Genomic DNA, 26,612 nt, shown 5'->3' with positions numbered 1-26,612 from the left:
AAATAGTAATATAAAACATTTTATAAGGTTGTTGCAAGAATTATGAGATTATGTTCATAAAAACAATTTTGTGAGCCATAAAGCATTATATAAATGTATTCTAAACAATCATAACAGTACCCCATGCAACTAAAATATAGGGTAGCTGCTAAAAATTCCACAGAACTTAAACCTATAAAGCTGGGATAAAGGATTCCTTGAGGATTACACCTAGAAGGTATAGTTATTACTGAGTTACTCTTTTATTTTAAATGTAATTCCTAACTGTTCTGACCAATTACGAGAAGAATGCAACCAATTATCCTGCAAAACAAACAAACAAACAAACAAAAAAACCCTCTTCAAATTAACAAAGAATTTCCACCACACTGTACAGATTATCAGTAGCAAATTTTGCTTTCAGATTCTCAAAGTCACCGTCCAAATGTACACATTTTTAGGTGACTCTGGCAATGGCTGATACAGATTAATGTTTTCTAACATAAACATACAAAAACAACTCGCAAAGGTATAGGTAGGAATAAAATGGTCAAGTGTTTCCCAGGTCAGATTTTTAGAGTCATGTTTCATTTCTTATTGAAATTATGTCAATGATTAAAATACGAGACACTCCCACAATGAATCCTAAGTACACACAAAAAAAGTTTCAAAGGCAAAAGCAATGAATTTTGGGTTATTCAAACCATTGTTATAAGAGCTACAAGCTCTAATAGGCCATAGAACTATATAATAAACCTATTTCAAACAGTAATTCTAAAAAGTAAATCCAAGTAAGTAGCAAACATCTAGCATAAACCAATGATACAATCCTTTAAAACAATCTGATCTACAGTCCTTTTACACAGTCTTCAATTTTAAATAGCGAGAAGGCATAACTCCTTACTCCTTTTTGGTTTCCTCAGAAGACTTGTTCTCTTCCTTCTCTTCGTTCTCAGGTTCTCCCTTTGGCTGCTCTGTCTCACTAGATGTAGCCGGTGGAGTTTCATTCTCTTGTTCTTCTACAGTGGAGACAGATTCCTCTGAACTTATATCTGGTTCTAAAAAATCAGGTGTGCAGAATGGCATCAAATAGATAGATTAGAGCCTGAGTCAATAAAAGGGTAAAAGGCTATATTATTAAACAGAGAAGCCAAATGTTCCAATTGACAGACTTTAAAACGAATAAATGTCTATCAGTTGCAGTGTTCTTTCCTTCCTTATGTAGCTCTAACTGCCTGTTCAAAGGTTGTTTATCCAGACCACTATGTGAAAAAAGGAGATGGACCAGGGAATTACACAGAAAGAGAAACTCATTTTACCCTGAATCAAACCTCTTGCCTGTTCTCCTCTTCAATATTAATGAGATTCATAATTAAGACATCAGCTATTTCATAATTTAACAGATGAATCTTAGTAAGGGAATAAGTAATAGAAAGTTAACACCTATTTTCCAAGTGAAAAGACTGGGGCAAGAGCAGAAACGTGAGGGGGGAATACTGAGGTCTGCAGTGGCTTGTTTGTGTCTTTTCTCAGCAAGCCTCTTTGAGCAGTACTACAGAATACAGAGCCCCAGATATGATTAAATAGGGACTTCAAAGAAAGGACTCTCCAATGGCAACACATAGGCAAAAAATAAAAGTATATGCTTGAAGAGTTTGGTCATTTAAATTATGTGAACAAATTATTATCATAATGATGAAAAATCCTAAAGAATAAAAAAATGCCGGGGCGCCTGGGTGGCTCAGTGGGTTAAGCATCTGACTTTGGCTCAGGTCATGATCTTGTAGCTCATGGGTTTGAGCCCTGTGCTGTCAGCACAGAGCCCCCTCAGGATCCTCTGTCTCCCTCTCTGTCCCTTTCCTGCTTGCATGTGCAAGCAATCTCTCTCTCTCAAAAATAAACATTTTTTTTTAAAAAAGAACAAAACCATGCCACTTACTTCTTATAACCGAACTACATATATACAATTCTAAAGGAATTTCTAATTTTCAACAAATTAAAATTCTAAACCCTGAATTTCAGGACAGTCAACTGTCATTTGTTGATCTCATCCTGGATTATGCTCTTCAATGAGACATGCATAGAAGATTGAAAATCCTCCCATATGTTTAGCCAAAATTGAGGTTTTAGAGTCAAACATACCTGGATTCAAAAGTTCAGTCCTTATAATTTTCTAGCTTCATATCTTATGGCAAGTTCTTTGACATCTCCAAGCCTTAGTAATCTTACCTCACAGAGTTATCATGGGGATTCTATAAAATGCTTTAGGGAATACCTGTACGTGTACCATGTGGGTGATTCCCATCCTCCTTCAGCCTCTCCTGCTGCTGCTTCTAGAACTATTTTACAAAATATTAAAGCTAGAACTTCATTCTAACAATGGCATCAGGTAATTCAGATAATTTTTTAAATCACATATGTGTCTCTTACTGCCCCTTGGCCCACTAATTTGATTTAATTGGCTTCATGGGTAAGGACTTTCTATTAGTCATTATGTTTATTTATACATGGTCTTATTCTAAAAAGGATGAAAAGAACCACTTACTGGGTTTTCCTCTAAGAGTAGAATTATAAATTCAATTTCATATTATTTTCTCTTCTCAAGAATAACTGCTTAATAGTTGATGGATTAATAAACGTACAGTCACTCAACAGGCACTGAGTATGTAGTATGTATAAGACACTGCTTCCAACTCATTAAACTATTGTGTCTGTCTCCAAAATGCAAGTATGTATTTTTATATACATTAATACCATAGTGGGAAAAGATAAAACACAGAACTCGTCAAGCGACTTACTGATCCCTTCTGAATTCTTGGCTGACTTTTCCAATACCTGAACTCTCTGGCTTGTATTCTGAAAACTGAGGTCATTAATGATTTAGTGGCTTTACCTGTTAATCAAATGTGGTTTAAGGCAGGCCATCAAGTGGCTTAACTCAGTGCTGGACAAAATAACCAAACTTCAACTCACCAGCACCTCTCATTTTTTAATTTTATTTGGGAGAAAAGAGAGAGAATGTGTGAGCAGGGGAAGAGCGGCAGAGGGAGAGAGAGAATCTTAAGCAGGCTCCATGCTCCGCACAGAGGCCAATTCAGGGCTTGATCCCATGATCCTGGAATCATGACCTGGGCCTAAAACAAGAGTTGGAGCTCAACCAAGTGAACCACCCAGGCGCCTCCCTCTCATTTTTTTCAATATGCTGATTCCCATGTCTCCTAAATAAGCAATTATACCCAAATTGCTTACAGTATTCATCTGAGTATTTTGAGACAAAATCCAGGTTCCACTGGAAAAAAGTATATTCCTGCCGCACCAAGGGATAAAGGCAACAAGAGTGCCTTATTCCTAACCTGTGCTGGTAAACAGATATTTAGTTCTAATAGCCACGACAGGATGGTGCTCATCCCTGGCAAACCTGAGATAAAAAGCAAGGGAGAAAAAGAGAAAAGGAAAAGAAAGAAAAAAGTCACAAGAAGAAAATGAAAAACAAGGAAAAGGAAAGAGGTGATTAAAGATGCCATAAAGGAGCACGATTACCCAGGCTGATGGTTTTACATTTCTCTTGACTCATTATGTTTCTACCTATGTCTAGCCAATCTTCTCTCCACCAATACCAAATATAAACCAATGCTCTGATTGCCCCTTTGCTCCCTTAAGGCCTTGTGATAATTTCTGAGGGATCTTGTACTGCCCGTCTGGAAGTCCCAAGTCCCCCATTCGTCCACAGCCTTCATCCCCAAGACACCGTATGCCCAGAAGCTACTCTTCAACTGTTCCTGTTCTCGCCAACCATTTCCTGTTTTTCATTCCAAGAACATGAAGTTTACACCTTCTAAAAATCTTTAGAGACAAGATGAAATTCTTCCTTTGCTCACTTTGGTCTGGAAATGACATATCAATAGGTACAACTTCTCTCTTTCAGTGTTTCCCCAAAACAGCCATGAAAAAACAATTAAGTTCAAAGGAATTCACAGGATACTCTGAATTGGAGTAGAAACTTCTGCCATTTCAAGTTGTCTCCTGCTTTACTTTACCTGGCTTTTCTTCCTCCCCTTCAGCAAGCTTGCTTTTGGGAGGAGTTTCTCGTGTAGAATTCACAGTTCGACGAATCGGCATGGTGCTATCTTCCACCTTCTGAGAAAAGAGACAGCCATAATCACACATGCATGAGAAAGATTTTCTTTTTCTCTTTTTCTCAAGAACCTAACTGGGTGTCAGAAGATGTAGGAGAATTCTTCAAGTCGACTCCAGGATCTGATGCAAATTACTTTTAACAAGTTTTTTTGAAGTGAACCATGGTGTTTAAGAAGTACTTTTCAAAGTATTTTATTTTAGCTAGAATTTCAAATGGAAACTGGTAATATACTTGATTTGGAATAAATTTAAAAGGTTGGAGGTTTTCTGAGGAATTTGAGGGGAAAAGGAAGATGAAAAGAATTTTTTATCTCTTTGATTTTTTCAGATTCACAACCCAGACTCCCCAAAGGAAAGGAAAGGAAAGGAACATGTACCAAGAAAGACCCAGCAGGGTCTGAAGTCAGGGACTGATCCAAGAGTGAGCTTCAAGAATGTGTCAGCCCCTACCTCACCTAACTTGTCCGCGTGGATCAGCTGAGCTCCTACTATAAGTGGGAGTGCCTTAGGATGGACGAGTTCACCTTGAGACGTATCAGTCGCCATTTAAAATAATTTCTAGGCCCGAGTACAGGTTACACTCTGAAGCCTCTGCTGTTAACCACAAGGATTTTTCCTAATGGTTTCAGTGTGGTGAAGAGTCAACCTAAAGCACAGAAAAGACCTGGTGTGAAGATTAACAGAAACAAAACTAAACTAAATGTCTAAATTTAATACACATCCAAAGGGGAAAAATTAACTATAAAACTTCTGTTAACTGACAGATGACTCGGTCAGTTGTCATTAAGAAAGATAAAATCACTATCAAAATATACACCAGATTAAAGCAGCCACTAAGACAAACGCACAAGCCACAGCAGCTGTTGCACCTTCCACATGAACAAAGGCAACAAGGACAAGAAAGCTCATAAGGAACCTAATCCCATTCCCCTCCTGCTACCATTAGGAACCTAGAAAGGACACAATAAGGAGACTAAGAAATAGTTTAGTCAAATGTTTCCTCAAAGATAAATGACTAAAGAGAGAAGGGTTTTGTTGTTATTGTTCTCAAAAGGATCAGGAAAATTAACTGTAACTTTAACTTCATCTCCTTTAGATAAAAGTAATACAAGGGCAAAAATACTCCTGAAGAACGTGATACGCTAACAGCCTCCAGATGCAGACAGGCAAATTCAGACCATCACCTAGGAGAACAGAAGTATGCTTCCAAGACCTTATTTGTTATTTTTAAAGTAAGCAAAACTAGCACAGAAGAAAGAACATAATTAAATATTCAAAGATAAAACCCATGTAGTCACTCAAATTTGCCTGGTCATTAATACTCTGTCCTCAAAAAAAAAAAAAACAAAAAAACAAAAAAACAAAAAACTCTCATCTGGGACTCAGTGACATTCTATAACAAAAATCTCTCCAAAATATAAGAAAATGATCATTTAGGTGCTTAGACCTTTAGGCTAACGAACATTAACAAAGAATTAGAGAACAGTAGATCAGTCATTCAACCCCTGCTTGAAGCTCTAACCCTGTCTAGGAATTTAAGTTTTCAATTTGTCAGGTAATAGTCCCAAGCTACAATAACTGGGATAAATTAAAACAAACAAACAAACAAACAAACAAACAAAAAACCCCAAACATAAAGAATGCTTTCACATCTACAGGGAAAATCTTTTTATGGGAACACCAAGAGCAATGCCAGACTTGTGAACGGTCAATCAGCTGCAAACAAATGCAGTTGAAAGAATTCAAGATACACTGAAACTTACTATCAAGAGTCAATTAGCAATATCCATGAATATTTTTAAAATTATCAACTGTTATAAAAACTGCTTAAAATGCTCATATGGCAATTCACTTTGAAGAACTATAAAATACAGAAATAAAAAACTGTTTTTTTCTCATCTGGGAAAAGAGGGCCACACTGGCCTTCAGGACACTCATTAGAAACCCCAAAGTCTTGTGAAGCCTAAATGTCTATCTTGGAATAATCTGAATACATATACCTGCTCATTCGTGCAACTAGCACTTACATGGTAATATATTTTCCTTGACAATAAAAAAACCTAAGCAAATCTGCTGCTGTCTTTACATGTGAACCCTACACAGAAGGAAACTATCATGATCAAGTTATCCTTGGTAAAGTGATATTGCTAATGAATTCATCTTTCTTAACCCACGATAATACTAGGTAGGGTGAAAATGCTACTGTCAAGTCAATAAAACCTTCAGGAATCTCTGCTCATAGGGTATCTTGAAAACAATTTTTTCCCTGTAAACACAATTACTGAAAAAAGTGTCAAAGCCTTTCCAGTCAACTATATTCATGAATTACTCAAAATTAAAACAAATGGGTGAAAAGGGGAGGAGGCGCACAGAAGAAGCTGTCACTAATGCCAAGGTGATGAAACTAAAATTGGGGCAACAAGCGCATGGTCCATAAAGACACTGGACACCACTAACCTGAGGACAAGATGAGTTTAAATTAGGCCAGATAAGACGTATGCCCAGGTTGGAATTTAAGAAAATAAATAAATAAGTTGGTTTGCCAATGTTCCTGGCTGCATCCACCAAAAATATAAGCCCTGACACCCTCCTGCTTAAAACCTCCCTGTCACCACCCCCATTATTTTACTAGTCCCCCCTCCCACTCTATCACTCTACTCTCGACTCCAAATACAAAGACTTCTTTTGGCCCTGGCACTGTGCTCTGCTCATCCCTCCCTGCCTCAGTGTTTGCACCTGCTGTTCTCTTAAACTAGAACACTTTTTTCCTAGACACCCCAATCACCTTACTGCTCACTGTCACCCCCTCAGAAAGACCTCCCTCCCAACCTTCTCATGCTTCAGGTTTCTTCAGCACTTAACACCAACTGAAAGTCAAAATACGTATTTACTTGTTTATCATGCATCTCTTCCAAATGCAATGTAAGCACTATAAGGGCTAGGACTTTAAGTCACCAATGTAGTCCCAGCACCCAGAACAGTGTCCAAAACATAATGAGTGTTGGGTAAGTATTGGGGAAAAAAGTTAAATGAACAATACTGTGTGATTAAGTACCTATTACTATATTCAGTGCATGTGAAGAACACTTCAAAAATAAACCCAGTTACTTGGGATACATATTAAGAAGTCTGTCTTGGGGCACCTGGGTGGTTCAGTTGGTTAGGCATCCGCTTTTGGCTCCAGTCACGATCTCACAATTCATGGGTTCGAGCTCTGCATCAGGCTCTGCGCTGACAGCTCAGAGCCTAGAGCCTGCTTCAGATTGTGTGTCTCTCTCTCTCAAAAATAAACAAACATTAAACAAACAAGTCTGTCTGAGGGGCACCTGATCGGCTCAGTCTGTAGAACATGCAACTCTTGATCTTGGGGTCCTCAGTTCGAGCTCCACGTTGAGTGTAGTTTACTTTAAAAAAAAAAGTCTGCCTTAGCTCTGAATTTCCTTGGTAAAAGGTCATGGAACTTAAAGCTTCAGCCTCTAATACTTTAATAGGCTGGCTAATGAATTACTTAATATGTTCATTACACAGCTAACAAAACTACATGGATGGTTCATTCACACTACCTCACCATCACCATGTACCTAATAACTTTCTGAACCAGACTTTTAGGCTGCCATGCTTATTCTCCAACAGAGATATTAGCTAGGTGGTTCACCGCTGGATGCTTGGTGCCTAAGAACACACCAGGCATAGAATAGGTGCTCGATAAATATCTGTTAAATCAAAGGATGAACAGACGAAAAAGTTTCCCACCTAGGTTATGTGTGTCAAAAACAAATAATCTGATTTTCCTTGTGATTTATGTGGTCTGTCTGTGGTCTTCAATTTAGGTTTTATTTTTTTAAATGTTGGATTGACTATAAAAAGAACTACTTTTGTAAAAGGAAATTCTAAACTGTTTTTAATTTAACGCAAGCAATAAAGGTGATAAAATCCAGAATTTCAGAGTTTTTATTTATTTTCTTTACATTAAGACAAGGCAAGGGGTGCCTGGGTGGTTCAGTCGGTGGAGCTCAGGTCAAGACCTCAGGGTTTATTCATGGGTTGGAATCCTGCAAGGGGCTCCCAGCTATCAGCCTAGCTTTGGGTCTTCTGTGCCCCTCCCCCACTTGTGCAAGCACTTCCCTCTCAAAAAAAAAATTGAAAAAAAGAGAAAGCAATAGAAAAATAAGTAGGAACTTATTGTATCTCAGTTTATCGACATCCTTGAAAATATGCTTTTTGGAGTACCTGGGTGGCTCAGTTAGTTACGCGTCCTACTCTGGATTTCAGCTGACATGGGGAGCCTGCTTGGGAATTTTCTCTCTCTGCCTCTATCCGCCCCCAGCCCTCCGCTGAAGATTGTGTGTGCGCTCTCTCAAAATAATAATCTTAAAATGAAAATATGCATTTTAGGGAAAGTAGTATTATTTCATGTTTTACCAAAAAATGTGTGCAATATATTATGTTATAAAATCACTAGCTTTGCACAGAATATATTAAACTGTTCCCAGTCTAAAGTCTTTAACTGTCCTCAGACTACAGTAATGTCACAAGAAGCATGCTGGTAATTAACTGACAACTTTTTTTTTTCCCACTTTCACATTTCAATAAATCTGTTATGTACCTAACAAATCTGTCTTGGGCACAGAAGCTATGGCCACTACAGGACCCACCTTGAAAGATAATCACAACCTAAACGCCTTAACACTGAAGATTTTCATCTATGAACAGTTTAGGATACTTCCTCCAACTTTCTGCCCTCAATCGTCCAAGTAAGCTTAAAAACGAAGCCAAATCAAAAATAATAAAAAACCTTTAAAATGTTACTCCTACGTTGAAACACGTTAAACTAAACTTTTTAGAGGAGCAATAAAAACTTGAAAGAGCTCACAGTGGCTTTATGCCCATGCCAAATTAAACAAAATTAAAAGCATCTTCCAAAGTAAAACCAGTCACGTCTAATTTCACTCTTAAGACACGACAGCTTGTCCATCAAGTCCCAAGCGAATTCCTAGAGATACTTCTAATTGTATTCTCACTTTTCAATGTAATGTAAAGTCAGGAACAATAATAAACGTAATTTGTACGCTGAAGGGGCAGTTAAGTTCACCTTGTCCAGTCCTCTGTGCAGGAGAGAATACTCCCCCCAAAGGGTTAAGTGACTCGTCCTCGGTCACAGACAGTGGCAAGTCGGTATCAAAATTCCGATCTGAGGCTCTCACTTCAGCACTCCTGCCTCCACCTCTGGACAAACGCTCATATTCACGAGTTTGACTTTATTAACGAAAACCACACCGTCTAAGGTGCGGCGAGTAACAAGCTCTGGGAATGCCAGACGGGAAAACGAAAGCTCAGGCCCGCGTCGCAGCAGCAGCAGCAGCAGCAGCAGCAGCACGGAAACGCCCGCCCAGACCGCCGAGAGGAACACGGAGAACAGCGCAGCCGAGACAAAGAGGCAGGGAGCGGCCGGTGCGGGGCCCGAGCAGAGGCGGGGGGAGCGAGGGACCAAGATGAAGGCAGCGCGGCAGAGGACGGGAGGGCTCAGCGGCGGCGGACACCCAGGAGCTGCGGCGCGGGCTACGCGCGGCCGGCGGCTAGAAACGCGGGGCTCGCGCTCGAAGATGCACGCGGCCGAGGCCAACGCCACGCCAGGGGCAGGGGCCACCCCCGCGACGCTAGAATCGGCGGACCGCGAGCACCAGCGCTCCGCGCACTCACCACTGGGAGCTCCGTAATGGCGGCGGCGGGGGCGGAGAAGCCGGGGGGCGGGCCCGCCGCAGCCAGTCACCGCCGCCGGCATCTTTCGAACCCGCTCCGAAAAACGCTGAGGGAATGGGGGGGGAGGGGGAGACGGGAAGGCGGGGACGACGGCGAGGTCCGCCTCGGGAGCATGCGCAAGGCCTCAGCCAATCGGAGCGCAGCGGGAGGACGCTGGCGCAGGCGCGCTGGGACGCAGGGCCCTGGACCTGGGAAGAGCTACCCCTCCTCCCCCCTAGTCCAAACAAAACAAGGGCGGGAGCGCGCGCGCCAGTGGGCCCCGGAGGAGGCGTCAACGAGAGGGGCAGGGGGCTAGGTCGCAGGGGAGAGGGGAGAGGGCAGGGAGGGCGGAGCGGCCGGGAGAGGCAGACAAAAAGCGCCACCTCCGGGGACCCGAGCGCCCCGCCCCCTCCACTCTGGGAGCGGCGTCGGCGCCCCGGGCGAGCGGCCTCGACCACTCGCCTTCGGGGTCCATCGAGCCCGCGTCCACTCCCCGCCCGCCTGTTCCGACCTGCGTTACCTCTGCGCTCCCCCCTTCCTGGCGCCTGCGTTCAGCACGGCCTCTCGGCGCCGCTCCCGCTGCCGCTCCTCGTCTCCGCCGCCGCTGTCCTCCAGGCCCAGCCGCCGAGCTCTGCCGCCCCGCCCCCCTGCCCGCGGCCCCGCGCGCGCACGCGCACGCGCACTCCCGCGCCGGCCCCGCCCCCGCGCGCGCCCGCGCCCCCAGCCCACGGGAGCTGAGGGAGTGCGCGCGGCGTGCCTCCCTGGCCGGGCGCGCGAGAACGCGAGAGGGCGCTCCGCGACGGGAGGACGCCGGGGAGGGTGCTGTGTGTCCGCCCACGCTTCCGCCGGGCACTGCCTGGTGGCTCCCGTTAGCTTGGGTTCGCTTTCGTTTTCCTCGGAAGAGCACTCTTTTCACTGCCTGCCCTTTCGCTACTCTCTGGTTCGGTCCCTGGTCTTTAGCGGGTCTCCTCCTTGGAGATCCGTGTACCTTTAGTCGGGTTGGCTTCTCCCGCTGTCACTTTAGCCACAGCGCGAGAACTACCCTTCTCTGAAGACCGTGGACAGCAGTGGACAACCGGATAGCGGAAAATCCGGTACCTCACATTCGTTCCTATTAAGTATGCAGACATTACAGGGCTGAGTAGTGACTCAGGAAAAGAACTGGAAAAGTTGCTTTTCTAATCTGCGAATCGGTCTTCCTTGGCCTCTACATACATAGGAAAGAAGAGTTCTCAAAAAGTAAACCCTGGGATCAGAAAAGAGGGAATTCCCTTGAATTGTCATATTGCTCGGGTATCAGCGTACTTAGGCAATGTACATACTGTTGAAAATGTAACTTTTCAAAGTCGATGTATTTAAAGGCGGTGTTTTGTGGTGGGGTAGAGGTGGGGCGGGTAACGAATATAGGGAAATAATAAACACTAAAATTACCCCGAGGCTCACAGCAATGTGGCCAATACTCAAATGCTAATCATTCTAAAAATTTATTATGAAACCATTTAAGTACGCTAGCCCAGTGCTCAGGCTGTGTAATCAGCATTTTAACTATCTACCAGCTTTCCCAGTGGTAGCCATCCACACTCACTCCATCCGTTGCAAAATGAGCTGTATCAAATTGAACAGCCACCATCATAGACTCCTTACTAATGGTACTACCAGTGCTCTGTTGTTGCATTCAACCTGTTCACAAGGGGTTTCAGTTGTGCCATCCCTTTGTCCTGCTCAATTCCTCTGTTCTTTTTTTAAATTTTTTTTTTCAACGTTTTTTATTTATTTTTGGGACAGAGAGAGACAGACCATGAACGGGGGAGGGGCAGAGAGAGAGGGAGACACAGAATCGGAAACAGGCTCCAGGCTCCGAGCCATCAGCCCAGAGCCTGACGCGGGGCTCGAACTCACGGACTGCGAGATCGTGACCTGGCTGAAGTCGGACGCTTAACCGACTGCGCCATCCAGGCGCCCCTCAATTCCTCTGTTCTTATCAACATTCCTATCCTTTGTCTCCCCCTTTAAAGACGCTATTCTATTTCTAGGTGTTCATAAAACATCTTACCTTTGTTCTTTTCCCTTAAACTGTCTTTAGCCCTATCTCATGCGAGAAGCGGACCCAATTAAGAGCAAACTAGGTACTAGGTTTCTCCTCCTCCACAGATTTTTGCTTAAAACACCCCCCCCACACCCCCCAACACACTCCTTATTCTGTTGTTTACAACATGTATATCCAAGGAGGGAAAACCTCAAAAGTCTTCCTCAAGGGTGACACACAAACCATGCACTAGGGCTACCTCTTGCTGAAGTCTGAAGTTTTAAGTTTTCGACTTACAAAGGGACTTTAAATTGTTTACTGTACATGTATATCAGTTTAGGCATTTTACATCTGCTAAATGTAACATCTGGCTAGTTTTGGTTTTTATACTTAGCTGCATCTGAGTTAAGACTCGATGGGGGTATGGTTTTATAGCTTATCTCACTTGCCTTTCTTTTAACGTTTATTTATTTTTGAGACAGAGAGAGACAGAGCATGAACAGGGGAGGGGCAGAGAGAGAGGGAGACACAGAATCGGAAACAGGCTCCAGGCTCTGAGCTGTCAGCACAGAGCCCGACGCGGGGCTGGAACTCATGGACCGGGAGATCGTGACCTGAGCCGAAGCCGGATGCCTAACTGACTGAGCCACCCAGGCGCCCCTCACTTGGCTTTCTTTGAGCTATACTAGTAAAAACAGTATTCAGGGTGGTGTTTTTTGTTTTTTGTTTTTTTTTAAGATTTATTTTTGAGAGAGCATGAGCAAGTGTGAGCAGGGGAGGGGCAGAGAGAGAGGGAGACGGAGGATCTGAACCTGACCCCGCACTGACAGCAGCGAGCCTGATACGGGGCTTAAACTCATGAACCATGAGCTCATGACCTGAACCTAAGTCAGAAGCTCAACCAACTGAGCCACCCAAGTGCCCCGCAGTTGTGTTTGTTAAGCAGAGTTATGTGATGAATTTTTTACTATTTACTTAAGCTGTTAAGGCTGTTTGGCTTGCACTAGAAGAAACACACACCTTAGGGAGTTTAGGGGCAGGTCAGCTCCTACAGGGTGTATGGAGGTTACTGTCAGAACATTGGAACCCTCCCCTCCCCCCCCACCGGACTCACAGTCATCTCTTGCACCGAAGTTCCACCATTCAGAGATTCATTCCTTTGGCTAAAGCTTCACTCTCTTCTCTAGCACTTGTAAAGGGCTAATACCAAGGAGAGCTAACATACAAGCCTCAAACTGATAGAGAACTCACTGTTTTTCATCTCTAAACTTGAAAATCTAAAGCTTTCCCTTCCACAGTCAGGGATCAGAAGAGTAAGAGCTCTGAGAGCTTGATTAGAAGAGGAATTTCTAGCAGAGAGAAGTAATAAATGTGCTGCAGTCTGTGATGACTTAACAATTATGCCCAGGGACACCTAGGTTACAGGAATGACTTGAGAATCTCAGAAACATAGGGTTTTGTGAACTAGAAAAGCAAGTGCTACATCCCCACAATGCAACTGTATCATCTCTAGTTTCCAACAAAACATCCACTTTTTCAGAAGCCAATTCCCTTTGAAACTTTAGCATACACCAAGATTTGCAGACAGTCTGTGGTCAGTGCAATAGATAGTTTCTTTGCTGTCCCTCAAATTTTAAGCTAAGTGATACTTAAGTCTGTTAGGCTAAAATGTCTTGTTTTATATAAAAAAGCAAAATGTGCGGCTCTGGAGATTTGGGCATAAGGGGAGAGGAAGTTGAAGCAATTGCAGATGTCAGGAGTGGCCCAGGACAGAGCTAAGATATTACAGTCATGGGAGTGAACATTGAAAGTTCCATCTACCTATTTTACTCATATTCCAACTTGTGTTAATAAGGAATAATTCTTTATTGCCTGGTGGGGAGAGGTTTCTGTTCCCAGCAAGGCTGATCTCTGTTCTTCCCACAAATCAAGGCTGAGGAACTACAATTTCTTGCAAAAGTAACCAACAGCTAGGCTAGTGCTTGGATCCCTTAACAATGTATGGTCCAGGCAGGTTTGGGAGTCACTTGACTTTTCTGGTTTCCAGCCAGAAAGACTTTCTGGAAATGGCTCTCAATTTAGTTGCAGCTTGGAAAGAGATGGCAAGAGAATTAACAATTTGCACGAGTAGGCAAAAAATGGAGGTTGATGAAAAGATTTCCTATAATTCTTCCAACTCCCTCACCATGGTTTTCTTATTGTTTGCGGTTACCTGAGGCCATGACCCTGGTTTAGAGATAAACAATCACCCTGGATCCTCCTCTGCAAATGTTGCACTTTCCTTTCCTCACTGGTGGCAGTAATTTTATTCAGCCTAGTAGTCATTGAACTGTAAAGCTTTTTTCTAAACTCAGAGAAATTCTGAATTTAAAACATGTCTGGTGCCGGTGGTTTTGGATAAAAGATCATGAACCAGTTATAAATAAACCAAATAGGTTTAGAAAATAACATTTACCCTCACATGTTCTAGTTATTATTTTTTTAAATGCTGGTCGCCAACCATTGATTTCATCATTAAGTTTGAGAAATGCTAGATGTCATTTGCCCTTTGTTCAACTGGAGTCAACATTTCTAGCTACTTGAGGGGGTCTGAAAACTGTGTTGAGTTTACTATTTTGAGGATAAGGCTTTTAAACAAGTTATCCTTTAGTTTGAAGTATCTGACATATTGGATGGAGTTACAATTCTGTCCTTAAAGCAACAAAGACATATGGGTATGTTTTTACAGGAATCCTTCAGTGGGGAATAGAATCTAGAACCAGGGTAAGGAAGGTACTTAGTCCTACCATCTCTAAGGAAAACAAGATTTACTTTCAAGCTTGTTTTCATGTCAGGTTCTGGAAATTGTTATGTGTTGAACTGTCTTCTCATCTTTTAAAAACCAGAGGTAATACAACTGCATTTAAGACGGACTAAAGACACTCCATTTGCCAGACTTACTACAAAACAAAACATATCCAATTTTGTTTTGACTGTATAATCTGAAGTCAAGAGTACTATGCTTCTCCCTCCACTCCTTTGTGGCTTTAACTTACTTGGAGTTAAGGTGCCTGCAAGGCAACCAGGCCTGTGATGGTAGCCAGAGATAGCTAAGGGTCAGATCAGTGACACCAGTGGTGACCAACTGTACTGGTTCACCTAATAATAGGGGGTGGTTGAGGGTTAGTGGAAGGCAGGATTTTCAGGTTCTTTTTTTTTTTTTTTTTTTTAATTTTTTTTTCAACATTTTTTATTTATTTTTGGGACAGAGAGAGACAGAGCATGAACGGGGGAGGGGCAGAGAGAGAGGGAGACACAGAATCGGAAACAGGCTCCAGGCTCCGAGCCATCAGCCCAGAGCCTGATGCGGGGCTCGAACTCACGGACCGCGAGATCGTGACCTGGCTGAAGTCGGACGCTTAACCGACTGCGCCACCCAGGCGCCCCTCAGGTTCTTTTATTTATTCATTTATTTTTGCAGGCTCCACGCTCAGTGGGGAGCCCAGTGTGGGGCTCGACCCCATGATCCTGGGACCATGACCTGAGCCCAAATCAAGAGTCGGATGCTCAATCGACTGAGCCATCCAGGCGCCCCAGAATTTTCAGTTTTTAAGCCAGGAAAGTTCCAGCGAAACTTTGTTACCATAAGATATCTTTTCTTTGTGATTATGGGGTAGTTTGAGAAAGTTTCTTTTTTTTTGTTGTTTTTTAATAAGCTCTATGCCCAACATGGGGCTTGATCGAACTCAAGAGTCACATGCTCTACCAACTGAGCCAGCCAGGTGACCCTGAGAACGTTTCTTTAAATGGGAAGATTTTTTTTTTCCCCAGTAAAACCCAGTAATTGAAAGGAAAACATGAATCAAAAACAGAATTTTTTAAATTTCAGAATTAAGTTGGATCCATTTGTTTAAAAAAAAAAATGAAGTTCCAAAAAGATGGCAATAGAAAGGATCCTTCCCTTTTATAAAACACAGTGCAACTGCATGGCAATAAGGGAATGGGATCTTCTTAAAAAAGGGGGAAAACAAAAAATATTAGCTTTAAGTATTCTTTTTTTTTTAACTTTTTAAAATTAATTAATTTATTTTTGAGACAGAGAGAAACAGAGCATGAACGGGGGAGGGTCAGAGAGAGGGAGACACAGAATCTGAAACAGGCTCCAGGCTCTGAGCTGTCAGAACACAGCCCGACGCGGGGCTCGAACCCACAAACCATGAGATCATGACCTGAGCTGAAGTCGGACGCTCAACCGACTGAGCCACCCGGGCGCCCCAAGTACTCTTAAAGTACTTGCAGCAAGTCTGTAAAAGTTTCAACCCAAAGTTTGGAAAGAGTACCATAGTTCTTGAGAACCATACGTATCAAGACTCAAGGTTGTAAGTTCAACTTTTAAGACTCCTATTCTGATTTATCAGTGATGCCCCTGCTCTTTCCAACAGATAAAACATTTTGACCCAAAAGGCCCTACATGATGATATTCAAACTTAACATAACTTTGCGTTTCTGCTTACATTCTACTTGGTTGAGTCTATGATACTTAAGAAAAAACTGAATACATATCTAATCAATGGGCAAGCCTGTTTGGTATAGTTGTGTCTGTATCCAAAGTAGGTAGCATCTCCTACATTAGGAACATGGCCAGAATTGGATGTGGCAGTGTATGCACTTTTTTTTAAAATTTTTATTTTTTTAACGTTTCATTTATTTTTGAGACGGGGAGAGACAGAGCATGAACAGGGAAGGGTCAGAGAGAGGGAGACACAGAATCTGAAACAGGCTCCAGGCTCTGAGCTGTCAGCACAGAGCCCGACGCGAGGCTCGAACTCACCGACCGCGAGATCATGACCTGAGCCACGGCCGCTTAACCGACTGAGCCACCCAGGCGCCCCAGGGTATGCACTTTTAAGTACCCGGTATTTTTAGTTTATTGTGGTTGGGTAGCAGAAACTAGTCAAGTTTTCCTTTCATTCTAGGTAGGGCAATGTATAACTTGCAAAGGACACTAACCATTAGTCCTTGTTACAATGCCTTATAAAATCCCAGGAAAAGCAGCTTTTACTCCTCAGGTTTGTTAGCAGAGGATGGATAAGCCTCTGCTTATCCTCTTATGAGACTTCATAGTGTATGCTAAGGAAAACAAAACAATGAAAAAAATCTGAACTGTACAAAGAGTATTGAAAGAAACGCGGATAGATGAACCACAATCTCCTATTGTTCTGAAGATAGTACAGTTTAATTATATGAGGGTGAATACCACTAAAGTTACAGAATGTGGTAGAAAACAGGCAGACATGCCAGAGGTATTCCATGCAGAATGCTGGAATTCTGATTTATCTTTTTGTTAATCCTCTCAACAACCCTATGAGGTGGATAGTGTGATCCTTATTTTACAAATGAATAAAGTTTAAACAACTCAGGCAGAGTTGTATTAAAACCCCTATTCTTTCAATTCCAATGCTCCAGAGCACATCCACTATACCATCTTTCCCCAGTGTGGAGTAAAGCCTTCTGGTGAAGAGCAAGCATATTTTTTGGAAGTAACTGCCTCCCGGAAAACCAAGTGCAAAACCTCAGTCCTGACTTGCTAGGTACCTGACTTCCGCGACACTTAGTTCCCTACCTGTTGAAAGGAAGCTGTACCGCCTCATATATGTCATAAGGCTGGTGAAGGGATTGAATTAGAGGATACTCTGTAATGCGTAACGAATTACAGCTTTCCAAGTGTTGTAGCATGTATTAGCTCATTGATACTGTGATGTAAGAAGGGCTAATTGTTTTTGTATTTCAAATGAACAAATAAAAGTCTAAATGTTTTAAGAAGTGCTTGTTTTTAGTTAGCTTTTGGTGAAGAGCTTTCTAAACTGACAGGGATGTGAAGTACCCCTAGGCAGTGGTTCTCAAACTTCAGTGTGCCTAAGAATCAGCTGAAGAGTTAGTTTCTTGGGCTCTTTCCACTTAATCAGTTCTGACTTAGTAGGGTGGAGTCCATGAATCTGCAGTTGTTTTCTTAAGCTTATTTATTTAAGCAATCTCAACACCCAGCATGGGGCTCCAACTCACAACCCGGAGATCAAGAGTCCCATAAGCCTCTGAGCCAACCAGGCACCTCTGAATCTTCATTAAAAAAAAAAAAAAAAAGTTTACTTTTTTTTTTGAGAGAGCATGAGCAGAGGAGGGGCAGAGAGAGAAGGAGACACAGAATCCAAAGCAGGCTCCAGGGTCTGAGCTGGCAGCACAGAGCCCGACGCGGGGCTTGAACCCACGAGCTGAGGTTGGATGCTTAATCAACTGAGCCACCCAGGTGCCCCTGAATCTGCCTTTCTAATGAGCTCATAAGGGCTCCTGAATGCTGTTATTCTGTGGCCCCTACTTTGCAGGACTCTCATCTGGGAAATGTAACTGTTCACTGCAAACACCGTGGAATTACTCACATCCAGGGTGTGGCTCAATCTGGGGGTTGGAAATGATTCCTTTCCTTGAGAACTTTTTTTTTTTGTAACAAGTACCAACTGAAGTTGGTCTCTAGTGAATTCTACTAAATTGAGAGTAGACCGCAAGTTTCAAAAAGTTCTTTTCACCCGTTTGTCTAGAAGGGATTTGTCTGGATTAATTTGTGATAGGGCATGTTTAAATTCCATGTTTGCACGTGCAAATGAACTGTCCCTATATTCTGCCGCTCTTTGTTCATCAAATATACCATGCACCCCCCTGCCCGTCTTTGCACTCACGATCCCTACTTGACCACCTCTTACTTAATTCTTTAGATTTGTTTAAAATTCTCTTCCTGTGGGAAGCATTCTCAAATCTCTGTTTACAGAGAGTCCTCATTATATGCTCTCATAAAACTATGTTCTCAGAACATGTGCCATTTATATTTGTGTGCCCAACACCTGCAGTTAAAAATAATTTTTAAGTATCTAAAAATATATATTGGTCTCTATGCTGCTAGGTAAACCGGGTAAATCTTTCCACAGTGGTCTCAATCCTGCCTCATACTAGGATCACTGAGGGAACGTTTAAAAAAAAAAAAAAAAAAAAAAAAAAAAGATGCCGTCTTATCCTTGGAGATTCTGAAATAAGTGGTGTGGGGTGAGGTCTCAGGATTTGTATTTTTAAAAACTCTTCAGGTGAATTCAACATGCAGCCATGCTGAGCACCATTCTTCTATGTTCTAGGAAGCAGTTACGGCAGGACAGCTATTTGAGCTTTGGCAAAGGCAGTTTCCTAGGACTTCAGGCCAGAAGACCTAGACTTATCAAGAGGTAAATAAGTCAGAAGAATCAGAAAGGAAATTACTGGCAGCACAAGTTCAACTGCGGGATGATGATTTGTTTAGAAAATATTGATATTCTTAATTTCATTTAAAAGACTAATATCCTATTATCAAGACTAACTTCTTTGTTAAACTTGGTAAACAGTGTAAGTGATTCTGGATGTACTCACATGGTTGGCACGAATGAACCCTTTCTAGGGAGGATAGGGAAGTCCCTATGAGTTCGAGTGGACAAATGACTAAAACAGCATCAGCATTAGACCATAAATCTCCCAATCCCAGTCAAGACCTCTTCCCTACTACAGCATACAACTTCTTCCTGTAGGAACTCCTGATAGCCGCTTGCTAACATTTCTTTTCCCCAGGCGGTTCCTCTGATGGCTCAGTTTAACTCTTTGATGTGTCCTAATAAATGCTTTTGAGACTTTACATTTACCTCAAGATACTATTTGCTCTGCAGCATCTCACAAGCGTTGATATGCAGTACTTCTATAGTCAGTTATATCTGGTTATTTAATAATTTCCATTATTTAACTAGTTAGTTAATCCAGGTGGCATCTTAATGGTGCACTGTATGGCACCTTAGTAAACTGAATATTGCTTGGTAGCTAAGGGCAAGCTAAAACAAATAGCTATAATGGGGAAAGAAAAAAAAGGGGATCGTTCCAATCTTTTTCTTCTTATGCAGAATGAGCAAAAGAATGATTGGAATACCCATACACTGAGTCTTTTGGAAACCAGAGTTATATAAAAAAAACCCACAATATTTTCTAAAAGTCATAGTGTCCCTGTGAAAGTGGCTTACTCACCTGGCAAGATCTTCAGTAAAAAAAGGAATTTAGGTGGCAGACCTAGATGAAGACATACGCCAGGAGTAATGAGCTCACCCAGTGGCCAGATCTTTGTTTCTAAATACCACTTTCCTAAAGGAAACCAAGTCTCCTTGAAGAAATGGCTGTTTCTAAGCCTAGGTCAGGGAAAATACAAGATATGCCCATAGCATCTTATAGTGTCACAAAGTAAGTGCTCTAAAAACAGAAGTTTGAGGGAATGTCATAGGGATATAGGAACAAACCTGAAAGAGCTTTCAAGGCCAAAGCTGGTACAATCGGGGCAACAAAATCATGTGCTTTTGGGTTACAACTCAAGTATAAACATACATGAGTCTATAGTGATATATGTACACACACACATGTACACACACACACACACACACACACACACACACTACTGAATAGAGAAATGAATAGACAAATCTTCCTTGCAGGAGGATTTCAAGTAATTTAAGTAGATACTCCCCACTCCAAGAAAGAGTGGAGCATAATTCCCTCCTCCTACCTCCCCCCACCCCTGCATTGTGGGCTGGACTGACTTAGTGAATTATCTTCCAAATAGACAAGAATAGGAAGGGGAGAAAAGGAAACTTCACCACCTTAATCATGTAGTCAAGGTTAAACATCACCAATTATGTCATGGATATCATGTACCCTGGTATGATGAGAAGGGCACTTCACTTATATGGTATTTTGGCCCCAAACCCATAACTCTTAGTTTAATTGTGAGAAACACACTAGACAAAACCAAACTGAAGGGCATTCTGCAAAATACCTCACTAGTACTTCTCAGAACTGTGAAGGTCAGGACAAAAAAGGAAAGATTAAAAAACTGTCAAAGGCTAGAGGACACTAAGAGTACATGAGGAATGAATGCAATGTGGTATCCTGGATTGCATCATGGGCTAGAGTAAAAAGGACATTAAGAAAACTCAAAGTCTGGAGTTTGGGGCACCCTGGGAGAGCATGAAACTCTTGATCTCTGGGTTGTGAATTCAAGCCCCATGTTGGGCATAAAGCTTTCTTTGAAACAAACAAACAAACATACATTTAGTTAATAGCAATGCTGGTTTCTTGGTTTTGACACGTCGCACAACATGCTAATAATAATTGGGGGAACTGAGTGAGGGGTATATGGAACACTCTGTATAAATTTGAAACTTTTCCGTTAAGTCTAAAATTATTTCAAAATAAAACATTTACTTAAAACAACTGGCATATGACTCTCTGTAGCTTATTTCTTTGATATGTAAATCATTTCATGATTTGGTAATATAAAACAATGTATTTTTTCTTTTTTTGTAGTCCCAACATCAATAGATTATCATTTTTCCCTCTGAGGGATAGATGTTGAATTTGAAGCTGGTGGCACATGTCTCTCTCTCTCGAAACTACTAGCGGATATGGAGACCTATCACTCAACTTCTTGACTCTTAACGATGACTGAAGGTGATCTCCTGTAAAACTAATGAATTAGGATTAACCGGTGGTAGAGGTTCTGTCTCAAGGCATTTTTATTCCTTACTGAGCAATTTTGTCCTCTTGACAAGCAAACCGCATCAAGCCGTTTCATAGTCACACGGTATTTAAGGCAAACGGGCCTCAATTGAAGAAGACACATAAAACCTCAGATTTCAAGTCAAGTGACATCTTAACTTTTATAGCATACACTGTAGTCACCTTTATTTCACCCGGGAACTTCAATCCCAAGAAACCTACTCAAGCAGGACTAAATGAGAAGGTAAGAAGACCAGACCCTTGGTTGCCAGAGCTAGGATGTCAAGCATCTGAGGTCATATACATCAAGTCCACAAGGTGACAAAAGTTAATTCTCACGACCTTATTCAGAATTAGCTGATGGTTGTAAACATACTGCTGATTATACAAAAATGAGTGACAGTGAACAGAAAGTTAAATCAAAAGGCAGGGAAAAATCTGGGTCTCACTCCTGCACTCAGGTCCCTGACACTGCAAACACCTGCGAGGTTTGGTCATTTGCTGAATGTTGGATTGGAGGGCAAAACAAAAAGCAACGAAATGCAGGATTTCAGTTACATGAAATGTCCAGAATAGGCAAATCCACAGAAACAAAAAGTAGATTAGTGGTTCCCAAAGGCTGAGGGAGAGTAGAAAATGAGGAGAGACCGCTAAAGGTTATGGGATTTCTTTTTGGCGTGATGAAAATGCTCTGAAACTAGATAATGGTGATGGTTGCACAACCGTGGATAGAATAAAACCACGAAACGTTACACTCTAAAAGGGTGAATTTGTAGTTATGTGAATTATGTCTCAATAAGAAAAAGCAACACAAAGAAAGCAAAAAAAAAAAAAAAAAAAAAAAAAAGGAATGCAGAATGTTTCTCTCCACAAAATGGAATATAGGAGTTCATGAGTGCCAAGGAACGGTCAGAATTGAAAATATGAATCCCTACACATTTTTTTTTTAAGAGAACAAAATCTGAGTAATGGAAACACAGAATTAGACCCAAGAGCCTAAGGCTATATATCTTCTACCTTAGACTCCTTTTGATATGAATGGAGCCATTTGAAACAAAAAGATAAGTCAAAACCCCCAGAATAATGACACCTTGGAGAGTGGCTCTAGAACAGATAAAATTTTTTTGAATTTAATTCAGAACTCATCTAGAATGAATTTTGAAATATGAAAATAAGACAAAACTAATCAAAGGTCTGTCAGGGTAATGAGGGGTAGACATTTCTTAGTAGAATAGGATGTTTATGTAGCATGTATAAACCTCAAGCTCTCTTTTTTAAATGTTTATTTTTGAGAGAGAGAGAGAAAGAGTGTGAGCAGGAGAGGAACAGAAAGAGGAGACACAGAATCCAAAGCAGGCTCCAGGCTCCGAGCTGTCAGCATAGTGCTTGACGCGGGGCTCAAACCCACGAACCGTGAGATCATGACCTGAGCCGAAGTTGGACGCTTAACCTACTGAGCCACCCAGGCACCCCTCTAGTTCTCTTTCTTCATGAAGAATATGAGCTCCTGAGAGCAGAGACGGTTTTATTTACTGTTGAATCCTCTGCACTTAGCACACAGTAGGTGCTCAGGAAATATTTGTTGAATGAGCCAAGTTCATGATGCAGCTGTGAACTGGCTTGTTCATCTACGGGAGAGTCTAAAATGAGTTTTTTTTGAAAACTAACATCATGTTCTTTTGCTGGCAGGCATAAAACACCTGAACTAATGAACTAAACCTAAATTAATGAACCTGTTCTCAGAGTTAAAATGGGTAAAAGAGTTTTTGTGACTTGAAGGAGTGAAAGCAGGTCATTGCTGGCCACGTCACCTTTCAAACCAAAAACCATGAAATGCTGCTTTCCAGTAAGAAGACCTGGAAGAGGGTCAGAATCATGATGATACTTGGCAGTTCAGTTGATGTTAGCAGGGATCAATTAATCCCACTTTGTTCATATTTTACCATCAGCTAATAACCCTTCTACCCCTATGTAAAATTCTGTGTGTAAAGCAGTAAGATACCCAAAGGTCATTCTGTAGCCTCTTCAGTCTTCATCACACTTCATGTTATAGGTGAGACTTCAAACATCAGTTGTTATTATACAAAACATTTTCAACGCTTGAATTTTTTTTCAAAAATAGTATTATCTTTCCTCCATTCCTGAAACTTGTCCACATCTAAAATACCGATGATAAAAAATTGAAAAATACAAATAGATTTAAAAAGGGAGGAAGCCCCTGGGGGCTGAGTCAGTTGAGCGTCTGACTCAATTTGAGCTCAGGTCAGGATCTCAGGGTCGTGGGATCGAGCCCCACATAGGGCTCCACACTCAGCATGCTTGAGATTCTCTCTCTCTCTCTCTGTCTCTCTCTCTCTCTGTCTCTCTCCCCCCGCCCCTCTCCCCCACTTGCACAAATACGCTCTCTAAAATAATTTAAAAAAAAAAAATAAATAAAATATTGATGAATAGGCCCTCACTATGACCTGAAGGCCAGAGCCCTGCAAATATCAGTCACTGATTTCCAAGAGGCGGCCACCACCCTGCTTTCTCCAAACTACCCCCTGCATCCCCTTGTGAGTGCTGCCAACACCTAAAAACCTACATCTCTCAGGGGACTCCTGGATCAGAATCCTCTGCATTTTCATTCTGGCAGCTGTTAAAATTCAGTGTATCATAGAATCAGGTTACTTCTTCCAGCTGAGAGATCCCAGGCAGAACCCACAGCCAGACTCTGAAACAACTTTTCAGGCCCCATTTTTTAAATGACAGATGCTGTCACATGTTTGTCACAAGATTTCCAGGACTTAGTTTTTCTAGAATAGCTTTCCACCACTATAGGACAGGGCCTGTGGGCTCATGTAGCAGGATCCTGTATTGTGTTCAACTACACTCTGAAGAAAAACATTTTATTGCTATGGAAAATTTTGTTTTTGTGCTTCTCAAGTCTTGCCAAGTCTCTTAATGTGGATATTTCTTCGGAGATGGAAGCCAGAAGAACTCTTTGGTTATTCAGATACAAAATACAAAGACTGTTTATTTGGGAGCAGCCCTGGCTTTCTTCATAAATACATTTTGTAGGGTGATGGCCTACAAATAATTGAAATGGAAAACCATCTGTACAGACTGTAACTTCATAAAAGAAGAAAAAGCAAACAAAAAAACACAGTGCTCCAGTATCTGTAGGAGAAACAGTTGGTTTTATACTCACCAGAATGGCTTGAGTGAAGCTGAAGTTGGGAATAATGTGATTTTCACACATGGTACTGGTTTGGTGTGAAATCCCATGCCCACTTTAAAAAAGCGTAATTTAGCTTTGGTTTCTTTCATTCTTTAGAAGACATCTTTGGGTTTCTTAAGCATCAGAGGTAATTGAGGATTTAAAATTAGTGGTAGTTTTGAAGTGAATTAAGTTTCCCTGCTCCTAATACACACAGCGGCGGAACACTTACTTCGACTCGCTTTGCTCCCACCCTGAATGCATTTCTAGCTGATGTTGCAAAGAAGCTTCCTCTGGCCTCCCAGAGGGGCTCTCCCGCCCAAGAACAAGTTCCCTCCTTACCCACAAAGTAGCTTGCCTTTTCCCACTGTAGATACACATACACACACACGCACACACACACGCACGCACGCATCCACACATACAACCTCAGGAGTGATTTGGATTAGACGACAAATAGCACCTCCCAGAGATGGGCACACATGCAGCAGCTGTCAAAAGGAGAAGTCACTTTACTTTCTTTTAAACTTGCAATGTTTGTCTTTATTTTGTTCTTTATATTTTGAAAGTGAAAAGAAATAGTATTGAGTCAATTTCTTTTTGTTTTTTTGTTTTTTTAAATATTTGTTCTATGTATTTACAAGCCTTAAAGTTGCTCTAAAGATTTCAAAAGTATTAAGAGTACTTTTCCCAGGGTAGCACTTTTTTTTAAATTTTTTAAACAATTCTTGGAGTTCTCTGGTCCACAGCATTTCCTTCTGTTCCAAGGTTATGTATGTTTTGATAACTATGGTGATTTTTTTAAAATTTTCTGAAGCAAGCTGAGAGGCAGGCAGAAAGATTTGATGCCAAAAAAAAAAAAAAAAATCTTTCTTACCTTGTTCACCCCAAACCTTCTTAAATCTGGACTAACTACTATGCTTTAAAACAAACGTGAGGTGCATTTGAAGGGGAGGGAAATTTATTTCTCTGCTTTTCTATTATACAAGTTGTTTACAGAAACTGCAAATTAAAAAATTACACTGGCATTTGCAGTCCTTAAAATAAATTAAAAGTTCTCAACTTTTTTTTTTTTTTTTTTTTTGCTAAACAGATGTGTTTTTTTAAAGTATGAGTCCTTGTTTAAAAAGAAAAGATTAAAACAGAAAATATTTTCTATAAATAATACATGTATTTTGGTTTTAGTGCTCCCGCCCTCAGGTTTGAAGTTTACTTTTTTCCAGTACCTTTTTCCTCCATGATCACCTTTTTTCTCTTTCCCCTCTCCCACTCGTGCACACGTGGGGATTTCTGCGAGAATTGGCCTTGCTGCACTGTGATTGGCGAAGACGTGAAACTTTTTAAAAAAATACTTAAATTGTTTCTTTTGTTTCATTTTGTGTATTTGAAGCTTTAGTTATCCTCAGACTCCTCTTCTGCTTCCCGCAGCCACGTGAAGAACGCAGTGACAGATTTCAGAGCTACACCCTTCCCATTCTGCTCTGCAGGGTCCTTGCTGCTTTCCCACTTGTAGAAGGCATCCTCGGAGATCACCTCCTCATCATATAGGCAATCAAAAAACATCCGTAGCAAATCTGCAAGGAAGTAAGAATATACCATCAGTGTTGGAGGCGCTATAGTTGTGAAGTAAATTACTGTATTTCCAAGGGATGAATGAATGAATGAATGAATGCACATTAATACCCCTAGCACCCAATGACAATTCATCATACTCCCTCCTGATAGTGTAATAGCAAAACAACTTGTTTAAAGAACAGGAAAAAAGATTTAAGCAATCTAAATTATTTTTACTGTTATTATTTTGTTCAATTAGAACTATTTTCTGATAATGCTGAAGTGTTTGATATTACATAGTTCTCAAACTATATACTATAAAAATTAAATACAAGGGCACCCAGCTGGCTCAGTCAGTACAGCATGCAACTCCTCATCTTAGGGATGTAAGTT

The 26,612-nt window shown here is 41.4% G+C and overlaps 2 protein-coding genes across 48 annotated transcripts in view; both read right to left on the bottom strand.

Annotated features, from left to right (window-relative positions):
- Window positions 1-10,513, bottom strand: part of HP1BP3 (heterochromatin protein 1 binding protein 3) — a 39,075-nt gene extending 28,562 nt beyond the window's left edge. The window contains exons 1-6 of one of the 10 annotated variants that reach the window (XM_019461633.2): window positions 10,376-10,509; window positions 9,209-9,342; window positions 7,443-7,520; window positions 4,567-4,762; window positions 4,017-4,116; window positions 884-1,037 (exon numbers count right to left, since the gene is read on the bottom strand). In XM_019461633.2, the coding sequence (XP_019317178.1) occupies window positions 884-1,037; window positions 4,017-4,116; window positions 4,567-4,662 (350 nt within the window). In that variant the 5' untranslated portion in view covers window positions 4,663-4,762; window positions 7,443-7,520; window positions 9,209-9,342; window positions 10,376-10,509. Of the gene's footprint in view, window positions 1-883; window positions 1,038-4,016; window positions 4,117-4,566; window positions 4,763-7,442; window positions 7,521-9,208; window positions 9,343-9,816; window positions 10,346-10,366 lie in introns of those variants that run through there. The other 9 variants (XM_019461634.2, XM_053898889.1, XM_019461635.2 and 6 more) reach the window with 9 other exon arrangements.
- A 14,646-nt stretch (window positions 10,514-25,159) lies between these two features.
- Window positions 25,160-26,612, bottom strand: part of EIF4G3 (eukaryotic translation initiation factor 4 gamma 3) — a 314,444-nt gene continuing 312,991 nt past the window's right edge. For all 38 annotated transcript variants that reach the window (XM_053898880.1, XM_053898871.1, XM_053898863.1 and 35 more), the window contains one exon: window positions 25,160-26,239. In XM_053898880.1, coding sequence (XP_053754855.1) covers window positions 26,058-26,239 — 182 coding nt within the window. In that variant the 3' untranslated portion in view covers window positions 25,160-26,057. The remainder of the gene's footprint in view (window positions 26,240-26,612) is intronic.

This window comes from Panthera pardus, unplaced genomic scaffold, assembly GCF_024362965.1.
Source record: "Panthera pardus isolate Hobbes unplaced genomic scaffold, ASM2436296v1 HiC_scaffold_11, whole genome shotgun sequence".
Taxonomy (NCBI): Eukaryota; Metazoa; Chordata; class Mammalia; order Carnivora; family Felidae; genus Panthera; species Panthera pardus.
Note: the sequence above shows the minus strand (reverse complement) of the source record. Positions and strands in the feature narration are given on the sequence as shown.